The sequence below is a fragment of the Heterocephalus glaber genome, unplaced genomic scaffold, assembly GCF_053883595.1.
Source record: "Heterocephalus glaber isolate CG9 unplaced genomic scaffold, H.glaber_assembly_v1.0 deba00001531, whole genome shotgun sequence".
NCBI lineage: Eukaryota > Metazoa > Chordata > Mammalia > Rodentia > Bathyergidae > Heterocephalus > Heterocephalus glaber.
Genome location: NW_028258329.1, coordinates 23482067 through 23507100, shown reverse-complemented (window position 1 = coordinate 23507100; position 25034 = coordinate 23482067). Strand labels below are relative to the sequence as shown.

General features: G+C 36.9%; 1 protein-coding gene across 19 annotated transcripts in view; it reads left to right on the top strand.

The window, feature by feature from the left end:
* The window catches only part of Zfand6 (zinc finger AN1-type containing 6), a 71669-nt gene that overhangs the window by 40927 nt on the left and 5708 nt on the right, over positions 1-25034 (top strand). For 7 of the 19 annotated variants that reach the window (XM_021252183.2, XM_004874820.2, XM_013069278.3 and 4 more), the window contains 3 exons: positions 14436-14606; positions 16225-16333; positions 17949-18049. In XM_021252183.2, the coding sequence (XP_021107842.1) occupies positions 14453-14606; positions 16225-16333; positions 17949-18049 (364 nt within the window). In that variant the 5' untranslated portion in view covers positions 14436-14452. Of the gene's footprint in view, positions 1-9978; positions 10225-14435; positions 14607-16224; positions 16334-17948; positions 18050-25034 lie in introns of all 19 variants that reach the window. The other 12 variants (XM_004874816.3, XM_004874812.3, XM_004874813.4 and 9 more) reach the window with 3 other exon arrangements.

The window sequence follows — 25034 nt, the reverse complement described above, 5'->3', positions numbered from 1 at the left end:
AAAAAGAAAGAAAAGTGGAACCAAAAAACAACCCCAGAAACTTGGATTTTACTGTACAGATATTGTTGACCATATCATATTATATTTTACTTAAAAAGTATAAGATGAGTTCAATGCCCCAGTACCTGAAATAAAAAGTGTAAGATGAAATGCTCTTATGTTGTCTGGATCAAGATATAATTGTACTTCTCCTGAGAGATTAGTTTTTCTTTGCTGTAGAATATTGTGCCTCTTAACTAATAGTGTACTCTTTTATATTATTGGTTGGGAGGACTGAAGTCAACTGAACAGCTTCTACTGGTAATTAGCAAATAGGCCTTTATGGCCATACTCCACTTTGTTAATTGACAATATTTCTGACTACTTAATTTTTCTTACCATTTTCCCTTGGATTACCATTTTCACTCCTTTAATGTTCTCATGCAGTGTGCATTTTTAAAGTCACATTGAATGATTTTTCAGAGCAATACAAATATATTTAAAAAGTAGAATGTTGTAAATGGCGCTTGTTAAGCACTCCTTCCCATTGCTTGCTGATTTAAATTTAGACTCCTTAGCTTACATCATGTAGCCTTTCTCTCCTTTTTTTTTTTTCCTTTTTTTGAAACTGGGTCTAACTACATAGTTCAAGTTATCCTCAAACTCACTATAGCCCAGGATGGCCTCTACCTCACAGTCCTCCTGCCTCCCAAGTGCTGACATTACAAGTGTGCACCACCATGCCTCACTCGTAATCTCTTCTAGGATCCTTTCCCACCATCCTGTATTCCAAACACACAGAACTCTCTCTTCAGTAAACTATATATTCACACTTCAATGATAAGGATACGTTGAGAAACAAGCAACTTAGGTGGCTTTATCGTTGGGCACACAGTGTACTCAAAGTGAACTCTGACTTCTGGTTGTATAATTTTATGGGATGTCTGTCATACATGGGGTTGGTTACTGACCAAAGTGTCACTGTGTGATGTTTGGATGTAGTCAGATATAGACTGGGATGTAGACTGGTACTTGGGCGTAGAAGGGTAATTCTGCAGTTTTAACTCCTGAGTGTAAGCATTTAGAATAATTTTTGGCAGATAACTAGAATAATTGTTACATCATAAACTTTTGAGAGGCAAATGCTAGAAATCATTCTCTGACACTTCTAATCATGAAATTGCTGTTGTGTCAGATAGAAGTGAGGCATTTTCAGAGAATGAGAACACCTAACAAGTGATCACTATTAATGTGGCAAGGAGCCCTTTTATGTACCTGCCGTTGGTGAGCCATGGATAAATACAGAGTCTTGGATTTATGACTGCAGCTACTATTAAACACTTGACAGATTGCAGCTCTCCCTCTCATTATAAACTACACATATTTAGCTTAAATAAACCATCCAGTTCTGAACTGTGCTGTTGCTATTAATGTGTTATGATTTCACAGTCATTGTCCCGTTTGATCTTCCTCAGAGGCTTGTGAGTCAGATGAGGAACTTGAGGCTGACCATTTATTTAAGTTGGAAGTACCAGCATCAGAACCAGCTTTAGGATTAAATCAATCCTTTGTTTTGTTCACCATGGCATGTTACGTATCCAGTTGCCCTATGTATATAACAGTATGTTTTGTAATGATTCATAGTTAGGCCTCTTTTCAAAATATGTTACTCATCTCACCCAAGTATTAATGGATTGCTTGTTTGTTTGTTTGTTTGTTTTGATGATGGTACTGGAATTGAACCTAGGACTTTCACACTGAGATATCCCCAGCAAACGCTGCTACCCCCCTTCTTTTAGACAGGTCTCACCAAGTTGCCCAGGCAGGAATTGAATTCATGATCCTCCTGCCTTAGCCTCCCAAAGTGCTGGGATTACAGGTGTGTACCACACCTGACTCTAGATTTATTTTGTGTATGTATGTATGTATGTGTGTGTGTGCCTGTGTGCTGAGGATTGAACCCTCTGTTACATCTCTAGCCCCACCCCCTTTTTTTTGGAGACAGGCTTTCACTGAGTTCCTAAGTTGCCCAGCTAGGCTAGAATTTGTGATCCTCTTGCCTCAGCTTTCCAGAATGCAGAGGTTACAGGTGTGTGCCACTGTGGCTTTAGCTTTTAGCTAAAAGATAAATCACCATCTGCAATATTTCACTATCATTTTTTTTAGTATCACGATCATTTTTGAAGTCATTTTTAAATACTCCTATAAAGTTAAAGTGGTATATTTCAAACCTCTGGGTTTGGTGCTTCTTACATTTTAGGGTTTTTATTTTTGTGGCTGATTGTGATTTTTGGAGTTACATGCAATGTCTGTAGATACATGAAAGTCATTGTTTTTGAGCTGAGATTGAACCCACTGCCTTGGCATGCTAAATATGCATTCTAGCACCGAGCTACACCTCTAGCCCCTGCATTGATTGTTGAGAGCAGAACCATGGTCATAAACTTGTGTCTTCTGTAGGACTTAATGGAGCAATAAGCCCCACAAATAATTATAGTGGGACATCCTGAACAAAGAACGATGACAAAGGAAAGTAAAAACTAGCTTATAGTCATGGAATGTTACTGTGCCTTTTCCTCATATTTCTAACCAATGATTAAATCATTAATTATTTAATAATTAAATGATCAGTTTATCCATTTGAGTACCTCCAATGTGCTTCTTACTGATCCTAGAGCAGGAATTGTCAGACATGTGGCCCACTAAGCAATCTTTCTTAGTCACCTCTTAATTATAAATAGATGTTCTGGGGCTGGGGATTTAGCTCAGTGGTTTCGCCGCCTGCTGCACGAGCGCAAAAACCTAAGCTCGATCCCTGGTACCAAAAAATAAATAAATAAACAAATAAATAAATAGATGTTCTGCTGGAACATAGCTACATCACTGCACTGGCATATGTGGTTTCTTTTTTACTACCAAGCTGGAGTTGAGTTGCTGTGACAGCCTATATAGATCAAAAATTTGTAATGTGCATACTCTGGTGCTTTAGAGGCAGTGTTTACTGACCCTAACCTAGGGGGCTGCAAATATAACTCTGGAAAAAAATAAACAATTATTCTCTGTGTTTAATTTGGCTTTTCTCTTTGATGTTGTAGTCTCTATCCTTATAGAGTTATTTGCTCATTATTCATATTTCACATCATATTGAAGGATGACATTGATTTTATAAAGAGCTGATAGTTGTTTACCTCTGAATTTGTGTTGGCATCTGTTTTCTCCATAGGCCTTTTCTCAGGAAGGAGAGACTAATTAAGTAGCTGTGAGATTAGATTCTGTCCAAAGATAAACTTCAATTTATGGTATATGGATAGGAAACCAGAATGAAGAAAGCTTTACTCTGGGGTACCAGTATCCTAGAATAGGCCAAAGAAGAATACAATGAATTATAATCAATAATGAAGATTTAATAAAATTAATAACTTTGTTTCTTCAAGAATATTCCTAAATGAACCCCTTCCCTCTTTTTGAGAGAGAGAGAGTTTGGTGATAAAGAAGATAACTACTAGTACAGTTTAACGCCACTGTCTTGATTCATGCTAAGGCTCTGTCTTACCCTGTTGCTTTTACACTGCCAATGCAAATGTCAAACAAGTGCAAAGGGAGAATAACAAGTTCTTGCTATTATAAAAATAGTTTTGAGCTCTTGAGCCTCTGAAAGGATTTTAGGAATTCCCATGAATCCACAGATATGCCTTGGACACTTCTGATTTAGAGGCTAGACTCTAGCCAAATGGCATGGATGAAATCCTAGCTCCTTCATTTATTCCTGTGTGACCTTGAGCAGTTTCCTTAATCTCTCCATGCCTCAATTTCTCATCTGTGAAATGAAGATGATGATAGTACCAACTTCACAGGATCATTATGAGGATTAAAGCAGTTGGTATTTATAAAATACTTAGACCAATGCTTGGCATATAAAACACTGTATAGATACTGTTAAATAGTAAAGCCAGTCATTTATATAAAGTATATTAAGTTTCCAAGAGAGCATGAAGAAATTTAAATTTTGAAAAAGACAATATTAACTGGAAGGAATTAGTGAAAGACAGTCATTTACAAATGTTGAGCATTAAGTTGAAGATTGTGTTAGAGGGAGAAGAGATTTCTTAAAATGGTTTGGGCAAGGATTGAAGCCCAGAGACTGCTTGGTTGAACGGGTGCGTGAAAGCCCTGGTGGTGTGACTAATGTCCTGGAAGGTCTCAGAGGAGGAAGTAAAGACTTACGCATATGGATCTGGTGGATTGCAGATCTTATTTTATGTTAGTTTTAATTTTGAAGAAAAGTTAATATCTATGAATGTGGGAGCCAATGGGGAATTTTGCAGATAGGAATATTGGGTGGTCTTGAGTAGGTAAAAGCTGTGTCATTCTTTAAGGTAAGTGATATAAGACCAAGGTCAGTTTTGAGGACATGAAATTAACTAAAACTTAATTTTTACTTGGAACCTGCTAAATTAGGCAGACTTTAAAATGAACCCCTTTCTAGGTGGACTGAATTAGAAAAGATCACCAAAATCGTGGAGCACAAGGCTAGGAGGCATCTTTGTCAAGGTACAAATCATATAAGCATATGTAGCCAACCCTGCTGGAAGACTGAGATCTCTCCTCAAACAGCAAATTCAATTTCTTTAAAGAGATATTTTCTTGCTTTGGAATAAATACCTGGCTACTAGGTGTTGGGTACCGGGAAGATGGCAGGGCAGTTTTATACATTCAACAAATCCTGAAACTCTTACCATTTGCTAAGCATTTTTTTATGCATCAGTGAAAAAAAATGATTCCTGCTATCATGGAGGCAATATTCTAAAGGGAAGTCAGACAAAATATGTGTAGTTTAATAGTAAATTAAGAGTGGAGTAAAGAAAAGCATTGATGAAAATAGTACTGGGAAGGATTATTAAGGATGCAAGGGGCAATTTTAAGTAGGATGATAAGGGAAGGTCTCCTTGAAAAGGTGCTATTTGAGCAAAGACATAAGGGAGGCGAGGGAGCAGGGTTTGGGAGAATAGAAGGCCAGCAGGTAGAAAGGCCTTGGGACAGGAGTGGAGTGGACATGGCAGGCCTTGCAGTGTGTCTGATAGGGAGGACTAAAAGAAGAGGTCAAGCAACAGGGTATCGGATCATGAGAGCCTGAAGTCATGGCAAGGAAGTTGGCTTTTGCTCCTTGTGTGTTGGGGAACATTTGGAGGATTTTGACTAAGCAACAGTGTGATTTCATTTAGATCATCAGGATCACTGGCTACTTCGTTGAAAACAGACTATCAGAGGGCAAGAACAGAAGCAGAGACTTAGATAACCAGTAATTGTGTTAGTTATCAATTGCTACATAGCAAATTGTGGCAGAATGTAATGGCCTAAAATAATCAAAATTAAAACGTTTTTGTATATTTTAAAACATGCTTATTTAGTATTATTTGTGGTGCTGGGGATTGAACCCAGGGGCTCAAGCATGCCAGGCAAGGCCTCTTCTTCTGAGCTACAGCTACAATGAATATTGTTAAAACATCCATTATCTCACATAGTTTCTGTCAGGAATATAGAAATGACTTAGCTGTATGGTCTTGGTTCAGGGTCTCCAATGGAGTTGCAGTCTGGATGTCAGCCAGGGCTGTAGTCACCCAAGCAAGGACTTCACTAGGTCTGGAAGACCTGCTTCCAGGTTTCCTCATAGCTGGTGCCACAGGCCTCCCTGTTTACCACATGGCATTTCCTTAAGACATGGCAACCAGCTTTCCCAGAATGAGTTACCAAGAAGAGAAAATGCCTCTTACAGCCTAGATTTGGAAGTGACAGACCGTCATGTCCATGGCTTTCTGCTGATTGCCCAGTAATACACTGGCGGTTATCAGCAAGCAAACAGAAAGTGAGATTTAAAAATAAAATACCGTGGGCCGGGGATTTAGCTCAGTGGTTCCGTTGACTGCCTCGCAAGTGCAAGGTCCTGAGTTCTATCTCTGGTACCGGAAGAAGAAAAAAAAGATACCACTTGTAGTAGGTTTTAAGTAAATAAAATATCTGGGGATTAAAGATATGCAAGAACTCTTTATTGAGTACTGTAAATCAACATTACTGCAAACCTAAAGAAAACCTAAATAAGTTGAAGGATATACAGTGTATATAGCAGTGTAGATTCAACACAATTTTATTTATTTATTTTTTTGGTACTGGGGATTGAACTCGGGACCTTGCACTTGTGAGGCAGGTGGTGGAACCACTGAGCTAAATCTCTGGCCCTCAACACAATTTTAAATCAATTTATTACTTATTATGTTGTTTAAGTAAAAATTGATGAATCTAAAATTTATATGAAAATGCAAAAAGACAAGAATAACTAATGAAATATGGGAAAGAACACCCAAATCTGTTGCCAGTTATCCTTAGCTGATAAAGTTCATTTCCTAATAACTGATTCTGATATTCCTAAAGATAATAAACTACAGTAGTTTCAAACACGGTAGACAGGCCATTGGAACAGAATTAAGAGATATACATGTATACCAGACATGTGGACAAAGATGAGAATATGTTGTACTAGGTAATGTTTTGGGTTAATTAAATACCCATATATGGGAAAAACACCTATCTCATTCCATATAAAAAAAATCTGCTTCAGCCAGGCATGGTGAAGTATGCTTGTATACTCAGCTACTTAGGAGCCAGAGGCAGGAGGAATCATAAGTTTGAGGCTCAACCTGTCCAGTGTAACCAGACCTTGTCTAAAATAAAAATAAAAAGGGCTGGGAATTTAGCTCAGCAGTAGAGTACCTGCCTGGCATGTGTGAGGCCCTGGGTTTGTTGCCCAGTACCACACAACAACACACACACACAAATGCACACTCAATATAACTGTAGATGGATGTAGATCTGAATATGAAACATAAAACAAAATTTAGAAGAAAAATACAGAATGTTTTCATGACCTTGGAGTAGGCAAAAGTGTATTAAGTAACATCTAAAAAGCACTAACTATAAAAAGGAACACTTAAAAAATAGATTTAGATGAATTTCCATTAAAAATGGTATACAAGGGCCAGGGATTTAGCTCAGTGGTTCTGCCACCTCCTGTGCAAGCGCAAGGACCCGAGTTCGATCCCCGGTACCAAAAAAAAACCAAACAAACAAAAATGGTAGACAAGCCACAGAACAGAAGACAAAACAGGCAAAAGCCAAACAAAACATGCACAGAAACTTTAAACTGGCACTTAGGAAAAGAGAACTTGTAAAGTTTCTTGTATTTTTGTTATCTCTATAAAGAAACTATCATATGAGCAAAATGCACATATTCCCCCTCCACCGTAATATATATTGCTCATAGGATAGATAGCTCTAGACCTGGATGCTTAGAACTCTGGGAAATTACTGTGTGCCACCAGGAAATGGCAATTTCATGCACCTGTGTCAGCTTGGGTATTCCTCTTTGCATCAGTTGTTGACACCCCCCCCCCCAAATTGTACTTTGCTCTCTTCTGGGATCTCCATTTGATATAGTTGCAAAGAGCATTAGCCAAGTGTTTAGTTTTCCAGTGACTAGTAAAAGGGCAAAGGTAGGAAGGGCTTTTCTTACCACTTCAGGCTGTAGTACTAGTTCAGAGTTTATTTGCATTCTTATATAAGTCACTATTCCATGGGTAATTTTTTCTTCTCGAAATTAATAGTAAAGATCCCAAAGTAAGAGGACAAAGCTGTTAATGTAGGGATTAAAAGTCAGATTAGTCAAGTAACCAATAGTGAAGGTAGGTGGAGAGTACAGGCCCCACTTAATAGGGCCCTAGCTGAATGTTAATTTTGAGATCAGAATTTTTCTATTCTTTGATTTTCAAGAAAATCTAGAAATCTGTAATTTTTATGTGACATTCCCCAATTGTTGAATAGTAACAGTTAATTTAAAATTAATTAACATGTGCTAGCCAGTCAGACATGACTGAGTCTGATTTAACCCAAGCTGATCGGTTCATAACTTCAGATAATTCATTATAAATTATGTTCCCTCCCTTGTTCCCTTTAGGAGGAGAAAGAAAAACACAATGTAAAAAATAGATAGGCATTTTATATCTGCCTTAGGCTCTTCGGCATTCTTGCTGAATAGCTGTTTGTATGAATACTACAGTGTGAAAGTTTTCCTCAGTATATTTTTTTCCCCTTTTCAAGGAATTGGTAACCATTTTCCCCCTAACATGAATACTTACCCAGTAAGATATTTTGTAGAAATCATATTAGACATAAAGGGGATTGAAGAAGGAACTTGAAGTTTAGGTAGGAAATGTGTTGTGTCTACAGTGGTAGGGAAGGAGCCCCGAAAGGGTAGCACAGTCGGCTTCTGTGAATGTAGAGCTGATTTCTACAAACAGATTGAATTGTTAAGGGCAGTGTACAAAAGTTCTTGTTTCTAGGAAAGAGTATGTTTGGAAGGGAGCGAAGGGCCTCTGCTTTCAGGCAGAGCTGATTTAAGAGCAGTTGCTGGGCTTCTGCCTTGTGCCAGTCTCTGTCTAGATGCTCTCTGTATGCACTATTTAATCCGGTTAGGTAGCGGATGTTAGTGCCCTCTTAGGATGTTGAAACTGGGGTGATCTAGTACTTGTTCAGGCACTTTCAGATAATAAAATGCCAAAACTAATACAGGCATGGTGGCACATGCCTGTAATCCCAGCACTCTGGGAGGCTGAGACAGAAGGATCCCAAGTTTAAGACCAGCTTGGGCAATTTTAATGGGACCCTGTCTGAAAATAAAATAGGAGTAGGGATGTAGCTCAGTGGTAGAGCACCCCTAGATTCAGTTCCCAATACTGCAAAACAGACAAAAACGACAAAGCTGGGATTTGAACTGTTGCCAGCCTAAGTCCAAGGAGTCTCTTTCACACAGCATACTTTTCAAGGAAATTAGTCTGGTTGGGGTAAATTATGGACAGCACGAATGCTAGGTTGAATACTTCTCTTGGGGGGCAGTTATACAATAACTGAAACAGAACTGGATATTCCAGGAGAATTTAAATAAATAGATTGGGAGGAGAGGAAGTAAGTCTAAAAGGAAAATTTAAAATGTTTAGCACTGGAGTCATACACCAGGGCCCTGCTGCAAACCCTAGCACAAAAACAACAGAAACCCCACAGGTATAAGGGGAAGAAAAGCACAATTGGAAAGAAAAATAAAGGAACATGAGATATTTCAAAAATAAAATTATTGGATCTTGATGACAACTCTAGGAAATAAAGCAAAGGAGATAAATTAAATTGACACATATTTGCTGTTATAATTGAGTATGTTGCATGCAGTCATTGCTGTTTTTCATCAAAATTTTTAATAGTTGGTAATGAATTTTCTTTGCAGTCTTAAAATCTTGAATTCTTTAATCCTGAATTATTTTCTTAGGTAAAAAGACATTAACTTTTTCTCAGAGCAGTTACAGCTATTTAAAGCTAAATAATATCTAAAGATTGAACAAATGAATGAAATTTTAAATCTTTAAATAATAATTATTAATAATGAATGCTCACAGAATTGTAGGTTTATAGGGATATCATGGACTTGAACAGTCATTCTCTTCACATTTAAAATAAAAAGGCACTTAGCTGCTTAGTAAATGTGTGACTTTGAACCAAGTTACTTTGAGTATCATTTTTCTCATTTTTTTTTTTTTGGTACCTGGGATTGAACTCGAGTCCTTGCGCTTGCGCAGCAGGCGGCGAAACTGCTGAGCTAAATCCCTGGCCCAATTTTTCTCTTTTTTTAAAACAAGGATATCAGTGCCAATATGGAAGATTCTTGAGAGGATTAAATAATATATAAATAAAACAATAAAAATAGTTCCTGCCCCATAGTAAACTCTGAATAGCTATTAAGTATTGTCTCGGGAGCTAGAGGGAATAATACGTGATGATTTTGATTACGAATCAGAACTCAGGTTTTATGAATTCTCTTCATAAACTTATTAATACCATCCTTACTGATTTTGTGTATATGTCTGGTAGTGTGTCTTACTCTTTGTCTTCTTGGATTTATAGCTTCAGAATCCCACAGTACAGCAATTAAGAAATTGTTCTGCCTCCTTCTCGTTCCCATTTTCCTCATGATCATTTGGGACACCTGATTGATGCACCTGGTACCTTGTCTACCCACCATAAAGGTCACATTGCAAGGGGAGGGGAGCAGGACTTCCAGCTTGTCTGTGACCACCCATATGGACCAGCACATACTTGGATAAACTTACTACTCTGATGGTTTTGGTCTTTCTGGATCTTCATGTAGAGGTACATTTTATGTCCTAAAGATGAGTAAATAAGGTCGATTCTTTTTCATTTGCCTATGAACTCTTGTGCCTCTTAAGTTGTGAAAAGCATTGTTAATTTGCTGCTGTGCAGGACAGTTTGGCTTGGGAAAATTGGTCATGTTAACATTTTAATCTTACTGTTTTGAAGTAAGTATTCTGATTTTTATCTGTGACGATTTACTGTACTTGAGTTTTTATACAAGTAGAATATTTATCACATCTGGGTGTTTGTGATTGCCAGCCATAATACTGAAAGATTATCAATATCAGAAGGGAAACTTCCTTTAATTCCTATCTTATATTATTTTAATGTTATTAATAGGTAGCCCTAGTATAGTTGATGGTTTAGACTGGTGTTTCCTAATCTTTTTTTCTGTATTATCTGTTACCCCAAGGAACTCTTTTAAACTATTTTTTTCTAACTGGCCCCCACCTCCATAAAAGTTTAAATCTGCAGATAATATTATATATCTGTTTATATGTTGGAGATATTTCTGGTTTTATACATAAAGGGTAATGGGTTTTTGGTCCCTTCCTTTTTCAGAGAATCAGTGTTTGCCCCCTTGAGGTGCTACTGCCTGTGTTGAGACTGCACATTTTGCAGCAAAAAGTTTTCAAAATTTTTGGTTTCAGGATCTTATGTTCTTTAAAGTTAGTGAATACTCTGAAGAGCTTTTCTTTATGAGGATTATGGCTAGTGATATTTATTATATTACAAATGAAGCTGTGAAAAAATTTAAGTACTTACTAATTAGCTTTAAAAGGTTTTTTTTTTGGTACCGGGGATCGAACTCGGGTCCTCGTGCTTGCGCAGCAGGCGGCGAAACCACTGAGCTAAATCCCTGGCCCAGCTTTAAAAGGTTTTATGGAAAATCTAACCCCCTTCCCCAAAACACACAACACTCTTTTTAGTGATGAGTGGCATTGTTAGCATATTTTCATAAATTTCCTTAAGATCAGGCATAATAACAAGATTCTCATACTTCTCTTCAATCTGTTAAAGTGTTAGAAAGAATCTGGAGCTGGGGATGTAGCTCAGGGGTAGAGTACTTACCTAGCATTCTTGAGACTCTAGGTTCAGTCCCTAGCACTACTAAAAAAGAAAGAAAAGGAACAGAATCTGGGCTCATACATAGTTGGGAAAGAAAAGACTATCTTAACAATGTTTTCAGATAATGCAAATGGTTGTTCTTTGATATTATACCAAGGTTGGTAGTTTCTTAAACATAGTTTTGTTTTGTTTTTGTCTTATCTGTAACATTCATTGATCTTTCACTTTGAATAGATCTTTTTGTTCATGAATTGGGTACTTGCAAAATAATAGTTTGCTGACTTGTGAAGATCTTTCAAAAGTTGATTCAATATCAGCTAATCACATTTCATTAATATCACCATTGATCTCACCAAAACACTCAACTATGGGAGACTTGTCAGGCTTTTTCTTATTTCAGTGCTTGAATGTTTTTGTCCTTGTTGGTGAATACTTTTAGTTGCTTGGACTATCAGGTTCACTTTGTTCATTTTCAAGAAAATGTCCACCATATACTTCAGTAGAGATAACTAGAGTTATCAGTCATTCTTTCAAATGAAAGTATCCCATGAAAAAGATAATTCAGCCAGCTCATAATTGCAGTAGCTGCCCAAGCAGTTTTTCTTTAGAGTTGTCATTTCTCCCCGTGCAACTGGAGTGTACTTCATGCATGATTCCCAGTTAGTCATAGGACAAGATTTAGTAAAATTAATGCTTTTCACCATGAGAACTTGATGAGCACAACTACCAGTAGTGTTTGGTGCTATTACCTTGGTGTGACTCTGTGTTAAGGCTCCAGCTGTTTCATCCACCACTACTTTTGTACCACTGTTGCTTGTGTCAGTTTGATAAAAAGGCAAACAGCTTGTTAGTGTTATTCCGAAACCAGTTTTGACCTCCATAGCGGTTTTCTGGACCACACTTTGAGAAGTGCTGGTTTAGATCGTGGACTTTGCTGTAGTCAGACTACCTGGATCGAATCCCAGCTCCATCACTTATTAATTAGCTTCATGACAGTGAGCAGTTGCCCTGATAACACAGCCAAACAAACATAATAAGAAGAGAGAAAGCTACAGACCAATATCCCTCAAGAACATAGGCCAAAAAAGAAAAGGTATGAAATAAGCTTTACTGTACCAGCGTCATCTTTTAATTTGGTATGTGTATTTACAGGAATTGGTTCTGAAATTTGTGTTAACTTGTCCTCGCCCCCTCAACAGTCTTTTTAACAGTTTAGTTGAATAAAAAACCTGGTAACAGTAAACAAGGAATGCTTTCCCTATGTGTTTATCAGTTCAAGAAAATTTCAATGGCAAAACATTTGCCTCCTCTGGTTAGTCTCATTCTTTATGATCTTTGAGCATAGACTCATCTGTAATACACATTCACTCATTCTGGAGTAAGCTTCATTTAGGAGGTGGTTGTTTTTAATAAGGAAGAGCCTGTTATTACCATCTGTCTTGTTATTTATGCCAAAGAGCCAATTGGTTTATGGGAGAAATGGCACATGGTGTTCTTCCATCTGCTGTGATGGATCACTGCCTTCATGTGGTTCCCAGACAGTTCCTAAGTCTCAGTGCCACGTACTTGACTGATGCTTCTGCCTTGTTAGTTTTTAATTGTAGTTTTAAAAATTTTAGGTACTTAAAAAATAAATTTTCTCCCTAATTGGGCAAACAATATCTTCACTGTAAAGAATTTTAAAAGTACAGAAAGGGTACAAATCAGGGGGAAAAAATCATTGCTTTTGCAATCCTGGGATATGATCTCTACTGCCCTTTTTGGTGACTAATAGATGCACTTTTAGTCCTAATTAACAACTATATATTATATATTCATATATACTTCCATCAGAAATCATTTTAAAATATTAATGACTGCATAACTTGCCATTAACATGTATCATAATTTTAATGAGTCCATTCCCCTGGTGTTGGACAGATAGGTTATTTTTAGTTTATCAACATTATAATATGCTGTGAAGCATATCCTTTGTATATTATTTTTTGCTCAATTTCTGATTATACAAAGGAGAATGGCTGGTTCAGAGAGCACTATTTGTTTTCCACTGGGCTCTTCAGGTGAATTGCTGAACTGCTTTCCAAAATGATTGAACTGATTTCTCATTTCACTAGAATTTTGCCCAACTCTTCATATCTTCTTCACCAGAATCATTATTATGGTTAAATGCTTTTTAAAACAGATAATCACACAAGTTAATGTCTGAACTTTGAGTAAAAGTTTAAATGGTTAGAAATTAAGTGGTATAACGTGCAGCAAAACCTATAATGTGTACTTCTCATTACTAGAAGAGTCTAAAGAGTTGTCCTTAAATTTTGGATGGTGTAATCTTCAAAATAGCTCCCTTTCTTTCTTTTTTTTTTTGGTACCGGGGATTGAACTCGGGACCTTGCGCTTGCGAGGCAGGCACCAGAACCACTGAGCTAAATCCCGGGCCCAACAGCTCCCTTTCTGTAGGAATTCTTTATACAGAGGTGATCAAAGTATGTGGTGAATTTTTTATTATAATAAAAGAAACACTGTCATTAATTCCTCTTAAAGTACTTCCCCCTTCCTTGCTTCAAACATGCTATTCCCATCATTTTTGCCACTTTTTAGGCATCTTCTTTTGTCTTTATAAGGTATAATAAAAATACAGTGAATGCTGCTGCTCAGTGATATCCAGTGAGTAGGCAGGCTTATAAAAACATTACAGTATGTCCTCATCATCTGATTCACTATATCTAGCACCATACAACTTCTCCCACTTTCTCAAAGTCAAAATGATAAGGTAAGGTAAATGTTTTTAATGGATTCAGGATATTGAGGTAGCCACAACTAAAAACACTCATGAAAGACTTTCAGAACTGCTTCAGAAAGTGGCAAGAATGATGGGATAAGTGTGTTCAAAGCAACAATAACTGCATTTTTTAATCACATGTTATACTTTCTGAGTCAGGACAGTCCTCTGTGTAGAGCAAGTTGCGTTGCAGGAGAAAGTTTATAGTATGTCATTGGTCTTTATCAGTCCTATGTCTTGGTTCAGTTATATAGAGTGGTGAGAAAGATGTAATGGGGGGGGTTTCTTTATTATGAAAGTAAATTTGGATAATGTACAATTAAAGTACCTGAGTTCTTTGCTAATACTATGTAAATTTCAGGTGTACACCAGAGGATTATGGCTCAAGAAACAAATCACAGCCAGGTGCCTATGCTTTGTTCCACTGGCTGCGGATTTTATGGAAACCCTCGTACAAATGGCATGTGTTCAGTGTGCTATAAAGAACATCTTCAAAGACAGAATAGTAGTAGTGGTAGAATAAGCCCACCTGGTAAGTAACTGTGTTAAAACACAGTAGTATTCATAACTTGCATACATTTGGATAGTTGAGTGTATCCAGTACCCTTTTCTGCTCTCACATTGTATTTGCATTACCACCTTCATCTCAGTAAAATTTCGTCTCACACATTATGATGATCAGTAGTGGGGAGTCAGAAATAAGAGTATCCCCTGCTCTTTGTAAATACTGTGAAGTTATTCCATAGTCTTAACTCGATGTGCTGTAAGAACTCTTATTACCTTGTAAAAACAGAGGCACACCTCAAATTAATGGAGCTGTTTTGGACAGTAAAGTAAGGGAGTGTGGGCTGTAAGGGGACTTTGGTTCTTCTATCTGCAGGGTCTTTTGCAGCCAAGGTAGTTGTTGAAGGAAAAAATATCTAGATACATGGAGGATTATACATAGCCACAGCTGACCTTGGAGAAAGCCTGCCTCCATTAGGAAGGAGGAATGTGGCAAATTAACTCCACTGTAAACAGTGCTCAGCACCCATTCAGTTGGGTTTTTTATGCCTTTTTGTGTGAAGGGATTGTCCTGGAATTGAGGTGGTCTTTTGTTTCAGCTGTTGTGTAAGAAGGGTCATGAGGATGAGTACAAGCTTTGCTAAACAAATTGTCAAAGCTATTCGGATAGGATAGTTTTAATATAGGTTACCAGCTAATGTGTAGATTAATGAAAGTATAAGCTGTTATTTAATTCATTTAAATTATATGCGGTCTTATAATTGTTTCATGTTTAAGTGAAAAACTAGAACCATTTCATCAAAATCTCCAAATTTTCTTAAGGCTAAGATCAAAGGAACATGAATTGTTTTTAAATTAAATAATTACCTACCTTTGTATCCAAAGTACAACCTAATGTATTAGGTCCTTATGAACCTAGTTGTAAATTCAGCTAAGTTAACTTTTATTTTAAACATCTCATTCGTACACTGATACTTGAAAGGTGTTATGAATTAAAGCCTTGGGGTTTGGGTGATAGTCCTAAGAAGTAGGAATTTAGTTTATTAATATATGCAGTTTGTAAATATGGTTTTCTTCTTGGTTAACATTTTTTCCAGAGATAAAAGGAAGGAAGAGGGGGTGGGGGAGGGAGGGGCAAAAAGAAAAAAAAGAACCTAAACTTAAAAAAAAAAAATTTAACATTTTTCAGGCTAAAGGTATAGCTCCATTTTAGAGCCCATGCTGAGGCTTGGATTCAATCCCCAGCACCAGAAAAAAAATTCATTGGCAAATTACAGTACTACAAAGTTTTTAACTAAAAACAATGAAACAAGTCGGCATTGTTGTGCATGCTTGTAATCCCAGTACTGTGGGAGACTGAGGCAGGAAGATCACTCTAAATTAAGAGTTAACCCCGGGCAATTTAGCGATTTAGTGAACCCCTGTCTCAAAATAAAAATTAAAAAAGGCCTGGAGATGTAGCTCATTGTGAAGACCCAAGGTTCATTTAAAAATAATAATAAATAAATAAAAATTAGGAACCAACAGATAAAGTAAAACAAAATCCATATACTATATGTTATAGAAAGTTGATTTTCATTTTTTTAGATTAGGTCTTGGGCTGCCCAGAATATAGAATCACTAACATGAAATTGGTACTGTTACAGCAGCTTCTGTCAGTAGTCTATCTGAATCGTTACCAGTTCAGTGCACAGATGGCAGTGTCCCAGAGGCTCAGTCAGCATTAGACTCTACATCTTCATCTATGCAGCCAAGGTAAGGTGGACTTTCTGGATTGTATTCTGTTGCTGATCTATTAGGGAAGACTATATATAAAGCTACATTAGCATGTAAAATTTTATCTGTTTATATTCACTAGTTAGAAAAAGCATTTTATTGTTTTTACGTGGGGAATGAGCTTTAAGTCTTTTGATTTCCTTTTCAAACATCTTTTTCTTTGTTCTTCCTCATATCATATCCTGACTGACACCTAATGTCCTTTTGAAGCACAGTGAATTAACTCTTTAAATTGCCCTCTTAGTCTGTAAGAATTAGTGTTCTGCATTTTTTTTTAAAAAAAAGGTCTTATCACATATAATATTCAGTGCCATGATACAGCATTCCTATTTGTTTTATGTTTTTAACTCTGGAGTCAGGGTGAGAAGGCTGCATAGAGAAATACATATTTCAGTTTTATTCTGTTAGTGACAAGTATACCAACTTTCTGCACTACCATTCCATTTTCCAGTTCATGGTAGATGTTTGGTTTTGCTATGCCAGGATACCACTTGCAGCTTTGCCTTAGGGACCTTAAGTATGTCTTTATCATGCTGGTTTTCATGTCATGGATTCATTTGCACTTTGCTTTAGGGACCTTAAGTATGTCTTTATCATACTGGTTTTCATGTCATGGATTCATGTGGTACTTGAATTGTACAAAGGAAATGTACTTTTGCTTTGTTTCCAAAGCATAGATTTCTGGTCCACATTCCTCTGTAGTTCTGAAGCTCTGTGTTTATATTAGAAACAAGTACCTCTGTGTACTGTTACTGATTCACTCAAGTAACTTGACTTATTTATTGTCTGCCTTAGTTAATATTCACATGTGAAATGAGGTAACTCAGACACACAAGCTTAAATAAATATTGCATGGTTACTTTTTTTTTTTTTTTTGAGACAGGGTCTTACTATGTAGTTCAGACTGGCCTCGTACTCACTATGTAGCCTCGGCTGGTCTCAAACTCGCAGTGATCCTCCTGCCTCAGCCTCCCAAGTGCTGGGATTGCAGGCATGCACCACCATGCCTGGCTGCATGGTTCCTTTTATATATTTATATATGTTTTTTTTAAAAATAAAAGACAGATAATAGGAAAAAGAGAAAAAGGTATTGTAATCCAGTCCAGACAGTGTATCTGAAAGTGTACCTTGACTTAGTACAATTGTCTTGCATGTGTTATATGTTCTTTGGCCCATTAGTCTAGTTTTCAATCTCTGTGTATGCTAACTCTATATGGTCTTATAAATAAATGACCCTGATGCTAGAAAAATAAAAGAGATGCAAAGGGTGAATTGAAACATGTTATGTACATGTACCAAATGTACCAATCCCCTACAGTGAATGTAATCATTATGTACTGCAAACATATACTCATAAAAGTCCAAAAAAATCCTAAAAAATATTCACATGTAGAGATCATCTTTTAAAATAGAAATATTTCATAATGCAGTGACAGTTACCTATAGTTCTAGCACTGGGGGTGAGGCGGGAGGATTGTGATCCAGAGTTTAAGCTGGGGCAGCATACTCAGATTCTGTCTCACAGCAAACATTTTTTTAAAACATAAATAATAAGTTTTTATTTTAAAAAATGGAAATATTTTTTCTTTTCTAGCTCTGTATCAAATCAGTCACTATTATCAGAATCTGTAGCATCTTCCCAAGTGGACAGTACATCTGTGGACAAAGCAGTACCTGAAACAGAAGATCTGCAAGGTTTGTGTATGAACTAGCATGTATTTTTTTTATTGACATATTTGAGTGTCTGTCGTAGGCTAGACTCCAGCTTAGGTGCATGCCTGAAAAAAATTGAATGCTTAAAGTACATGTATTGATGTTTTCATTATGAACAGAATACCATATAACCTCAAGAATTTAATTGACTGAAATATTGGGAGTTACTTCCCCTTTAACATATACATCAGCATAAACAGAAAACTCAAAATTTGTTCTGTTTAAAAAATATAATTAAATAACCGTGCAGCAGTGTTACACTGTTCTTTTTCATTATTTTGGCCAGTTAAATCTAAAAAATATTTCCTTTCCAAGCAAACCGAGGTTTCTGACTTGAGGGGAACCTGATTCTTTTGGATTTTTGCCTGGTTATTAGGGAGACTGTTGTGTTTATCTGGCAGGTACCTCTTTTGCCCCTCTGTGACAGTGTGTACTCATATCAGTTTCCTGTGTTCACAGCCCAGGACCCTGTGTTCTTGTCTGTGCGTGTCCCCACTGTGTGGATCAAAATGATGTCCTTAGTGTGAGACAGCAGAGGACGCCATGTAGGAGGCTGTTAAATCATCTCCACTTAATTAATCATGTTCTCCAAACGTGCTAACCAAGGCGGGGTACTGGAAGGATAAGCCCAAAGTGCATCACTCTGCCCGTCATTTTAAGCATGGGTTAAAGAGAAGATGCCCTGGCCAGTGACCCCCTCCATTATGCGTGGCATTCATAATGGTTTATATCTGCAAAAAGCTAGCTAATTCTCCTTGATTTTTTTCATGCCCAGCAAATACTTATCAGTTTTATCATACTGACAGTAGTATGGTTGTTGCTTTAGGCAGAGAAAGGTAATGTGGTTAGAGTAAGGTGGAAATAATCACATTTCAGAATTGAGAGTGCTCATTTGGAGATTTTTTTTAAAGTGTGATCAGTATTGTGGCTAAGATCTGGAGGTCCTAGGCACGAGGATGAACCAGCAAAGGAGCAGAGGACCAGGCCATTCATTGCCTAGTCAGTTTCAGGCCATAAATACTAAAGGAAAACCACAGGAACCACAGGTTGAGTAGCAGACTTGAGAGATAAGTTGAGAAGGAAAAAAGCAGGCTGCTGATCGTGAAAACATTACATATATTTTATGAGAACAAATTTTAAAGAATTTATTAAAAAATATGTATGTCTTTGAGGATATGATAGCTGTTATTATACAGCTTGATGAAGAATAAAGATGGTGAGTTGATGAACTGATAATATGAAGTACTTTCATACCATCATGGTATATATGCAGAATGTTAGTTTCTTCCAACTAGCATTGAGTATGTTAATTAAAAAGGTAGTCCTCATGCTGTGTTAAGAAAAATTACAGTGCTTAAAAATTCAGACTCCTTTTTTCATACATGATTTGAATGACTTGTAGGTTAAATCAGTATTAATATACCTTACAACAACTTAGCATTCATAATTTCAGCAAAACTATCTTCAACAAATCAAGTACATGTTTTACCTTTCACTTTTAGGTGAGATTAATTTTCAGTGTATAGTCTCTTTTTCTGGTTTTTAAAAAAGTTTTAATTCATATTGTTGAATTAAGAATACCTTCATTTTTATGAACACAGTTATGAATGTGTGTACACATAACACAAGTATGTATGATTACCCTGTTTAATAGTTACAAATTCAGAGAATGTTTTCTTCATCTATTTAATAGATGGATAAAAAGAAAAAAAAAAATCTCTTTGACTCAGTCATGTGATTGCCTGAGCAGGAAGTGAGCCTGGGCGCTACCTGTAGGCTAGTATTCTTTCTCCTGGACTGTTGTGCTTGTGGACTGGGTTGTGAATGTGTGTGTGTTCTTCCGAGGCAGGTGCGCACCACTCCTCCACTGCCTCTTAGTTTCCTGGCAAGCCTTGTGATGTTTCCCTCAAGGGAAATTGTTTCAGCTAGACCAATCTTGGTGGAAGGTGGTGTAAGAGTAGAAGTTGTGTTTCTGAGTGAGCATTTCCTAATATTGTTTATTAGGTTTTCACAACAATGTTTCTTTCTTTGTATATGTTCTGCTTATTTGTTTATAATTAGGTTATGCTGCCCCCAGGTGGGTGGTACTGCTTTCGTTTTTGCCTCATGGCTCTGAAGAATTGTTCTCATGTTTAAATGAGAATTTAGCATATTGCAGCATGTTTGTCAAATTATGTTTTTACTTTTGAAAAAAATAGCAGTGTTACTTAGCAATTTTAAGTCTGATTTTCAGTTCACAAAAGCTACCTTTAATTTTTAAGTATTTTGGTGTACTCTAAACCATTGTGCTTGATTAGCTGTGTTACTAAACATGTGTTTAACTTTGATTAACCTCTCAGTCCTTCAGGTCTTGGGTCATACTAAAAGAATATGGACTTAGGGGTCTGTTTTGACAGCCCTGTCGATAACTTCTGTGAACATTACTTTTATTTTTATGGTAACATAACTTTGTCCACCTTATACATATTAAAAGTTACTGAGATAGTAGTGGTAAAATGAGTTGTAAGGAGAGGATATTCTTAGTTTGTATATTGCCCAACTGATTGAGAGTTACAGGAAGCTTAGAGTAAAAGAGAGTTTTAAAACTGTGCAACAGTAGAATGAAGTCCTGTATTAAGTTGGTAAGCTGCACATCCCTGAAGTGTTTGTTCTAGGAGAGCCAAATGATATTAAGGACAAAGCAGAAGGGAATGCTACACTGAGCAACAAGGTAAACACACTGAAGGTTCTTGATGAAGGTGCATTGTTTATGTCAATTAGAGTAATAGGATCTCGAGACTAATTTAGGAAAGCTCATATAGGTTAAAACTCAGGAATTTCTTCTGATTATGGAGACTGAATGAAAATAGCCAAACAAAAACAACCACAAAATTGGAGGACTAACAATTCCCAGTTTCAAAATTTAAGACAAAGGAGTGTAATCAAGACTGTAGTACTGGTATGAGGGGGCTCATCCAGAGACAAGGAATAGAATGGAGCATCCAGGAATATACTTATGTGTCTATGGACACTTGATTCTCAACAAGAGTGCCAAGATCATTCAGTGAGCAAAGAATACTCTTTTCAACAAATGATGCTGCTCGGACACCCTCATTCACACTCAAAGAAATCAATTGGTCCTTACCTCATATTGTATGCAAAATTCACACACAGTGCGTCAAAGACCTAAATAAATGTAAGAATTAAAGCTATAAAAACTCTTAAAACAGGTGTAAATTTTTGTGACCTTGGTTGAGGCATTGGTTTCTTAAATATGAAACCTAAAACAGCAACAAATGGAAGCTGGGCATGAAGGTACATACTTATTATTCTAACTGCTTGGGAGCTGAGGCAGGATGACAGCCTAGGGAACTTAGTGACACTCAAAATAAGATTTATAAAATGAACTGGGGATGTAGCTCAGTGGACACTGACTACAATCAACAAACAAAAAAAGCAAAGGATTTGAACAGACATTCTCCAGAGAAGAGAAACAGGTTGCCGGAAAGCACACGTAAAGATGCTTACCATCATTATTCATTAGGAAAAAGCAAATCAAAACCATATTCACATCAATTAGTATAGCTATAATCAGTAACAAGTGTTTTCAAGAATATGTAGAGATTAGAGCCTTTATACATTGTTTGTAGGGATGTAAAATGGAAAACAATTTGGCATTTCCTCAGTTAAATAGAATTACCATATGACCTAGCATTTTTCACTCCCAATTTCTGAGGGAATTGAAAACATGCCTTGGGCTGGGAGTACAGCTCACTGGTAAGGTACACACTTAGCATGTTCCAGGCTCTGGGTTAAATCCTTAGTACAGAAAGAGGGTGGGGAATGAATGAAGGGATAAGGAGGAAGAGAGGAGAGAGGGAGAGAAAGTGAGCATGTGTCCACATACTTGTACACGAGTGCTCGAGCAGCAGCATTCATAAAACTCAGAGCATGAAAACAACCCAGATGTCCATCAACAGATAATTGGATAGATAAAATGTAGTATATCCATACATGGAATATCATTCAGCCTCAAAAGGAAGGAAGTTCTGATTTATTCTACTCATAGATGAACATTGAACTACTACTCTGATAAAAGAACCCAGGTTTAAAAGACCACACACTCTGTGATTCTGTTTACATGGAATATTCAGAGGAGGCTAGTCTACACATACAGAAACAGTCGTAGTTGCCAGGAGGTGTGGAAAGTAGGGAGCTATTGTCACTCCGTGTAAAAGTTGCTTTTAGAGTGACTAAAATATTAAGGAATTAAGAGTGATTTCATAACCTTGCAAATACACTAAAAATCACTGATTTCATCATTTTAAAGAGCTTTGATACATGAATTATATCCCCTCCAATCTTCAATTACCCCCATAAAGACAGTAAAAAGGGCTTTTTCTGGAGGAGTTATTATGAGACCAGTATATAGGTGGAAAACCTGAAATTTGGGAAATAGGAGACAGTCACTGATTCAGGCAAATAAGTGTTGGAACTAACACTGGGAAAGTTGTTCGGAATCAGATATTGGAAAATCATCAAGAATAATTTTGAAGAGATTTTTGGAGGGGGGCTTGTTTTGTTTTTGTGTGGTGGGGCGGGGGGGAGTTGAACTCAGGTCTCATAACATGCTAAACATCTGGTCAACTGCTTAGCTCCAGGCCTGGTTAGCAAGACTAAGGCAACAGTGTTTTTGCCCCAGATAGCTGCTAACAGAAAACCCATGTCCTCTGTAGAACTGCTCTATACATATGATCACCACTAGCCTTGCGTTGCTGTCGAGCTCTTGAAATGCAGCTAGTCAAGAGTAAAGTAACTGCTCTAGTTATATTGTAAATATGCACTGGGTTTTAGATATGTAATACTCTCCAAAATCTAAAATTAATTAATACTTGTCATTGATTACATTTTGAAATGATAATGTATTTTACTTTTTACTATGGCTCCTAAAGACATTATATGTGTGTGTCTGTATACATATGTGTGTGTGTGTATCATATTTCTGCGTGCTACTAACAATGTAGGCATATTTTTCTCTTCCAGTATTGAAATGTTTCTCATTTTGTAAAGAATTTTTTAGTTAGGAGTCATTTAAAGTTCATTGAGTCTAAGCCCTCATTTTACGTATAAGAAAGTGATGTCCAGAGAAGAGAAGTGAATCCTACCTAGTAGGTCATTGTGAAAGTCTATATCGATTCAGTGAGTATGTTTGGGCAGTTGCTTTATGTCAGCCCTGGGTGTACAGAAGTGAACAGAAATAGTCACGGCCTCAAAGTGCCCAGTCTAATTCTTGCCTGGGGGTGCAGCTCAGTGTTTGAGAACATGCTTTAGGCCCTGGGTTCAGTCCCCAGTATGAAAGAAAGAGGGTGGGAGGGAGAAGGAAGGAAAGAAAAGAAGAAGAAGGAAAGAAAGGCAAAAGAGGGAGGGGAAAGGGGAGAGGAAGGAAGGAAATACTTAGTCTAATACTTGTATGAGGAGACTTGGCAGGACTCTGAAGAGACCATATGTGTTTTAAATTACATGATAATTTTAGGGGTTACCTATTAATACCATTTTCTGTTCAGTTTTATTTTTCACCCTGTGTATAAATATGCCTCAAACAGAAGTAGTGCTTAGTTTTATGTACTGTACTTACTATATTTGTACACTACCTTTATTTTCTTTCTTTTCTCCTTCTCTCCCTCCCTCCCTTTCTTCCTTCGTTCTTTCCTCTCTGTTTTCTTTTTTTTTAACAGGACCCAGAGTAAAGGGCCTTGTTCCTCTGTATCCTCTATGTGGGTAATTAAACCAGTTTTACCTGTGGGTAATTAAACCAGTTTTACCTGTGCATTGTTTTTTAGAATATCTTGACAGCAGTGACCAATAGACTTTATTCAGGATTTCCATTAAAAATTAATTCAGCAGGCACAACTTAGTTTATGTCATGGCCTTTATGCTGCCACAAAGGCCTCCTAAATAGACTATTAGGACAGTGGATTTACCCATTCTTAATTTTTTTTTTTTTAAACACTTACTGGTACATTTTATTTTATTTATTTATTTATTTTTTATTTATTTTTTGGTTCCGGGGATCGAACTTGGGTCCTTGCGCTTGCAAGGCAGGCAGCCGAACCACCGAGCTAAATCCCAGGCCCTCCATTCTTAATTGTTAACAAGCAGGCATTCTGTTTTCAGTTCTCAATTCCAAATATGAAAACTTAGTTCTGAGGAAACTGTCCTTATTTTAGTTTTAGGTTTTATTAGTACAAATCTAGTCTCTTGGCCTGTTGGCCATTGTATGGCTCTTTAAAAGATTGAATTATCAATCCTAGAATTACTTGAGATTTATTGTTCCCAAATTTGAGCAGCTTACAAGCTTTTGGATAGTGTTTGCCTCAGTTAAAAAGAATCCATTTTGCCTTAGGTATTTAGGGTCAGTATTGTGAAATGTTCCTGTTAAGAGATGTAATAAAATTTGTGCACATGGGAGATAAATGTGATTCTGCTTTCCCCATTTCCAGATACTGAAGTTTGTGTCTCAGAAGCTAAACCACTTTTGTTTGTGTATGTATATAAAATTTAATATAGCAAAACCTGTGATTTATACAAAACCTGTGACATATACACTATGTACTGAATATATGATAAAATCTTACATATTTAATATATTCCATATATATTAAAACCTGTGATAGTATTACTACCATTAAAGCAGACAATAAATATAACAGATTGATTGCTTATAGCAGGTTAAATTATTTTTTAGTTCTATACATCAAACCTTATTTGATACTGTTCTGGGGCTGGGGATAACAGTGGACAAGACATTGAGCCTGAAACCAGGTGTGGTGGCACACACGTATAATCCCAGCACTTGGGAGACTGAGGCAGGAGTATCACTCTGAGTTCAAGGCCAGCCTGAACTACATAGCAAGACCCTGTCTCAATAAATAAAGAAAAAGACATGGAGCCTTTGCCCTCAAAAAGTTCATATTCTAGGAATATTTGT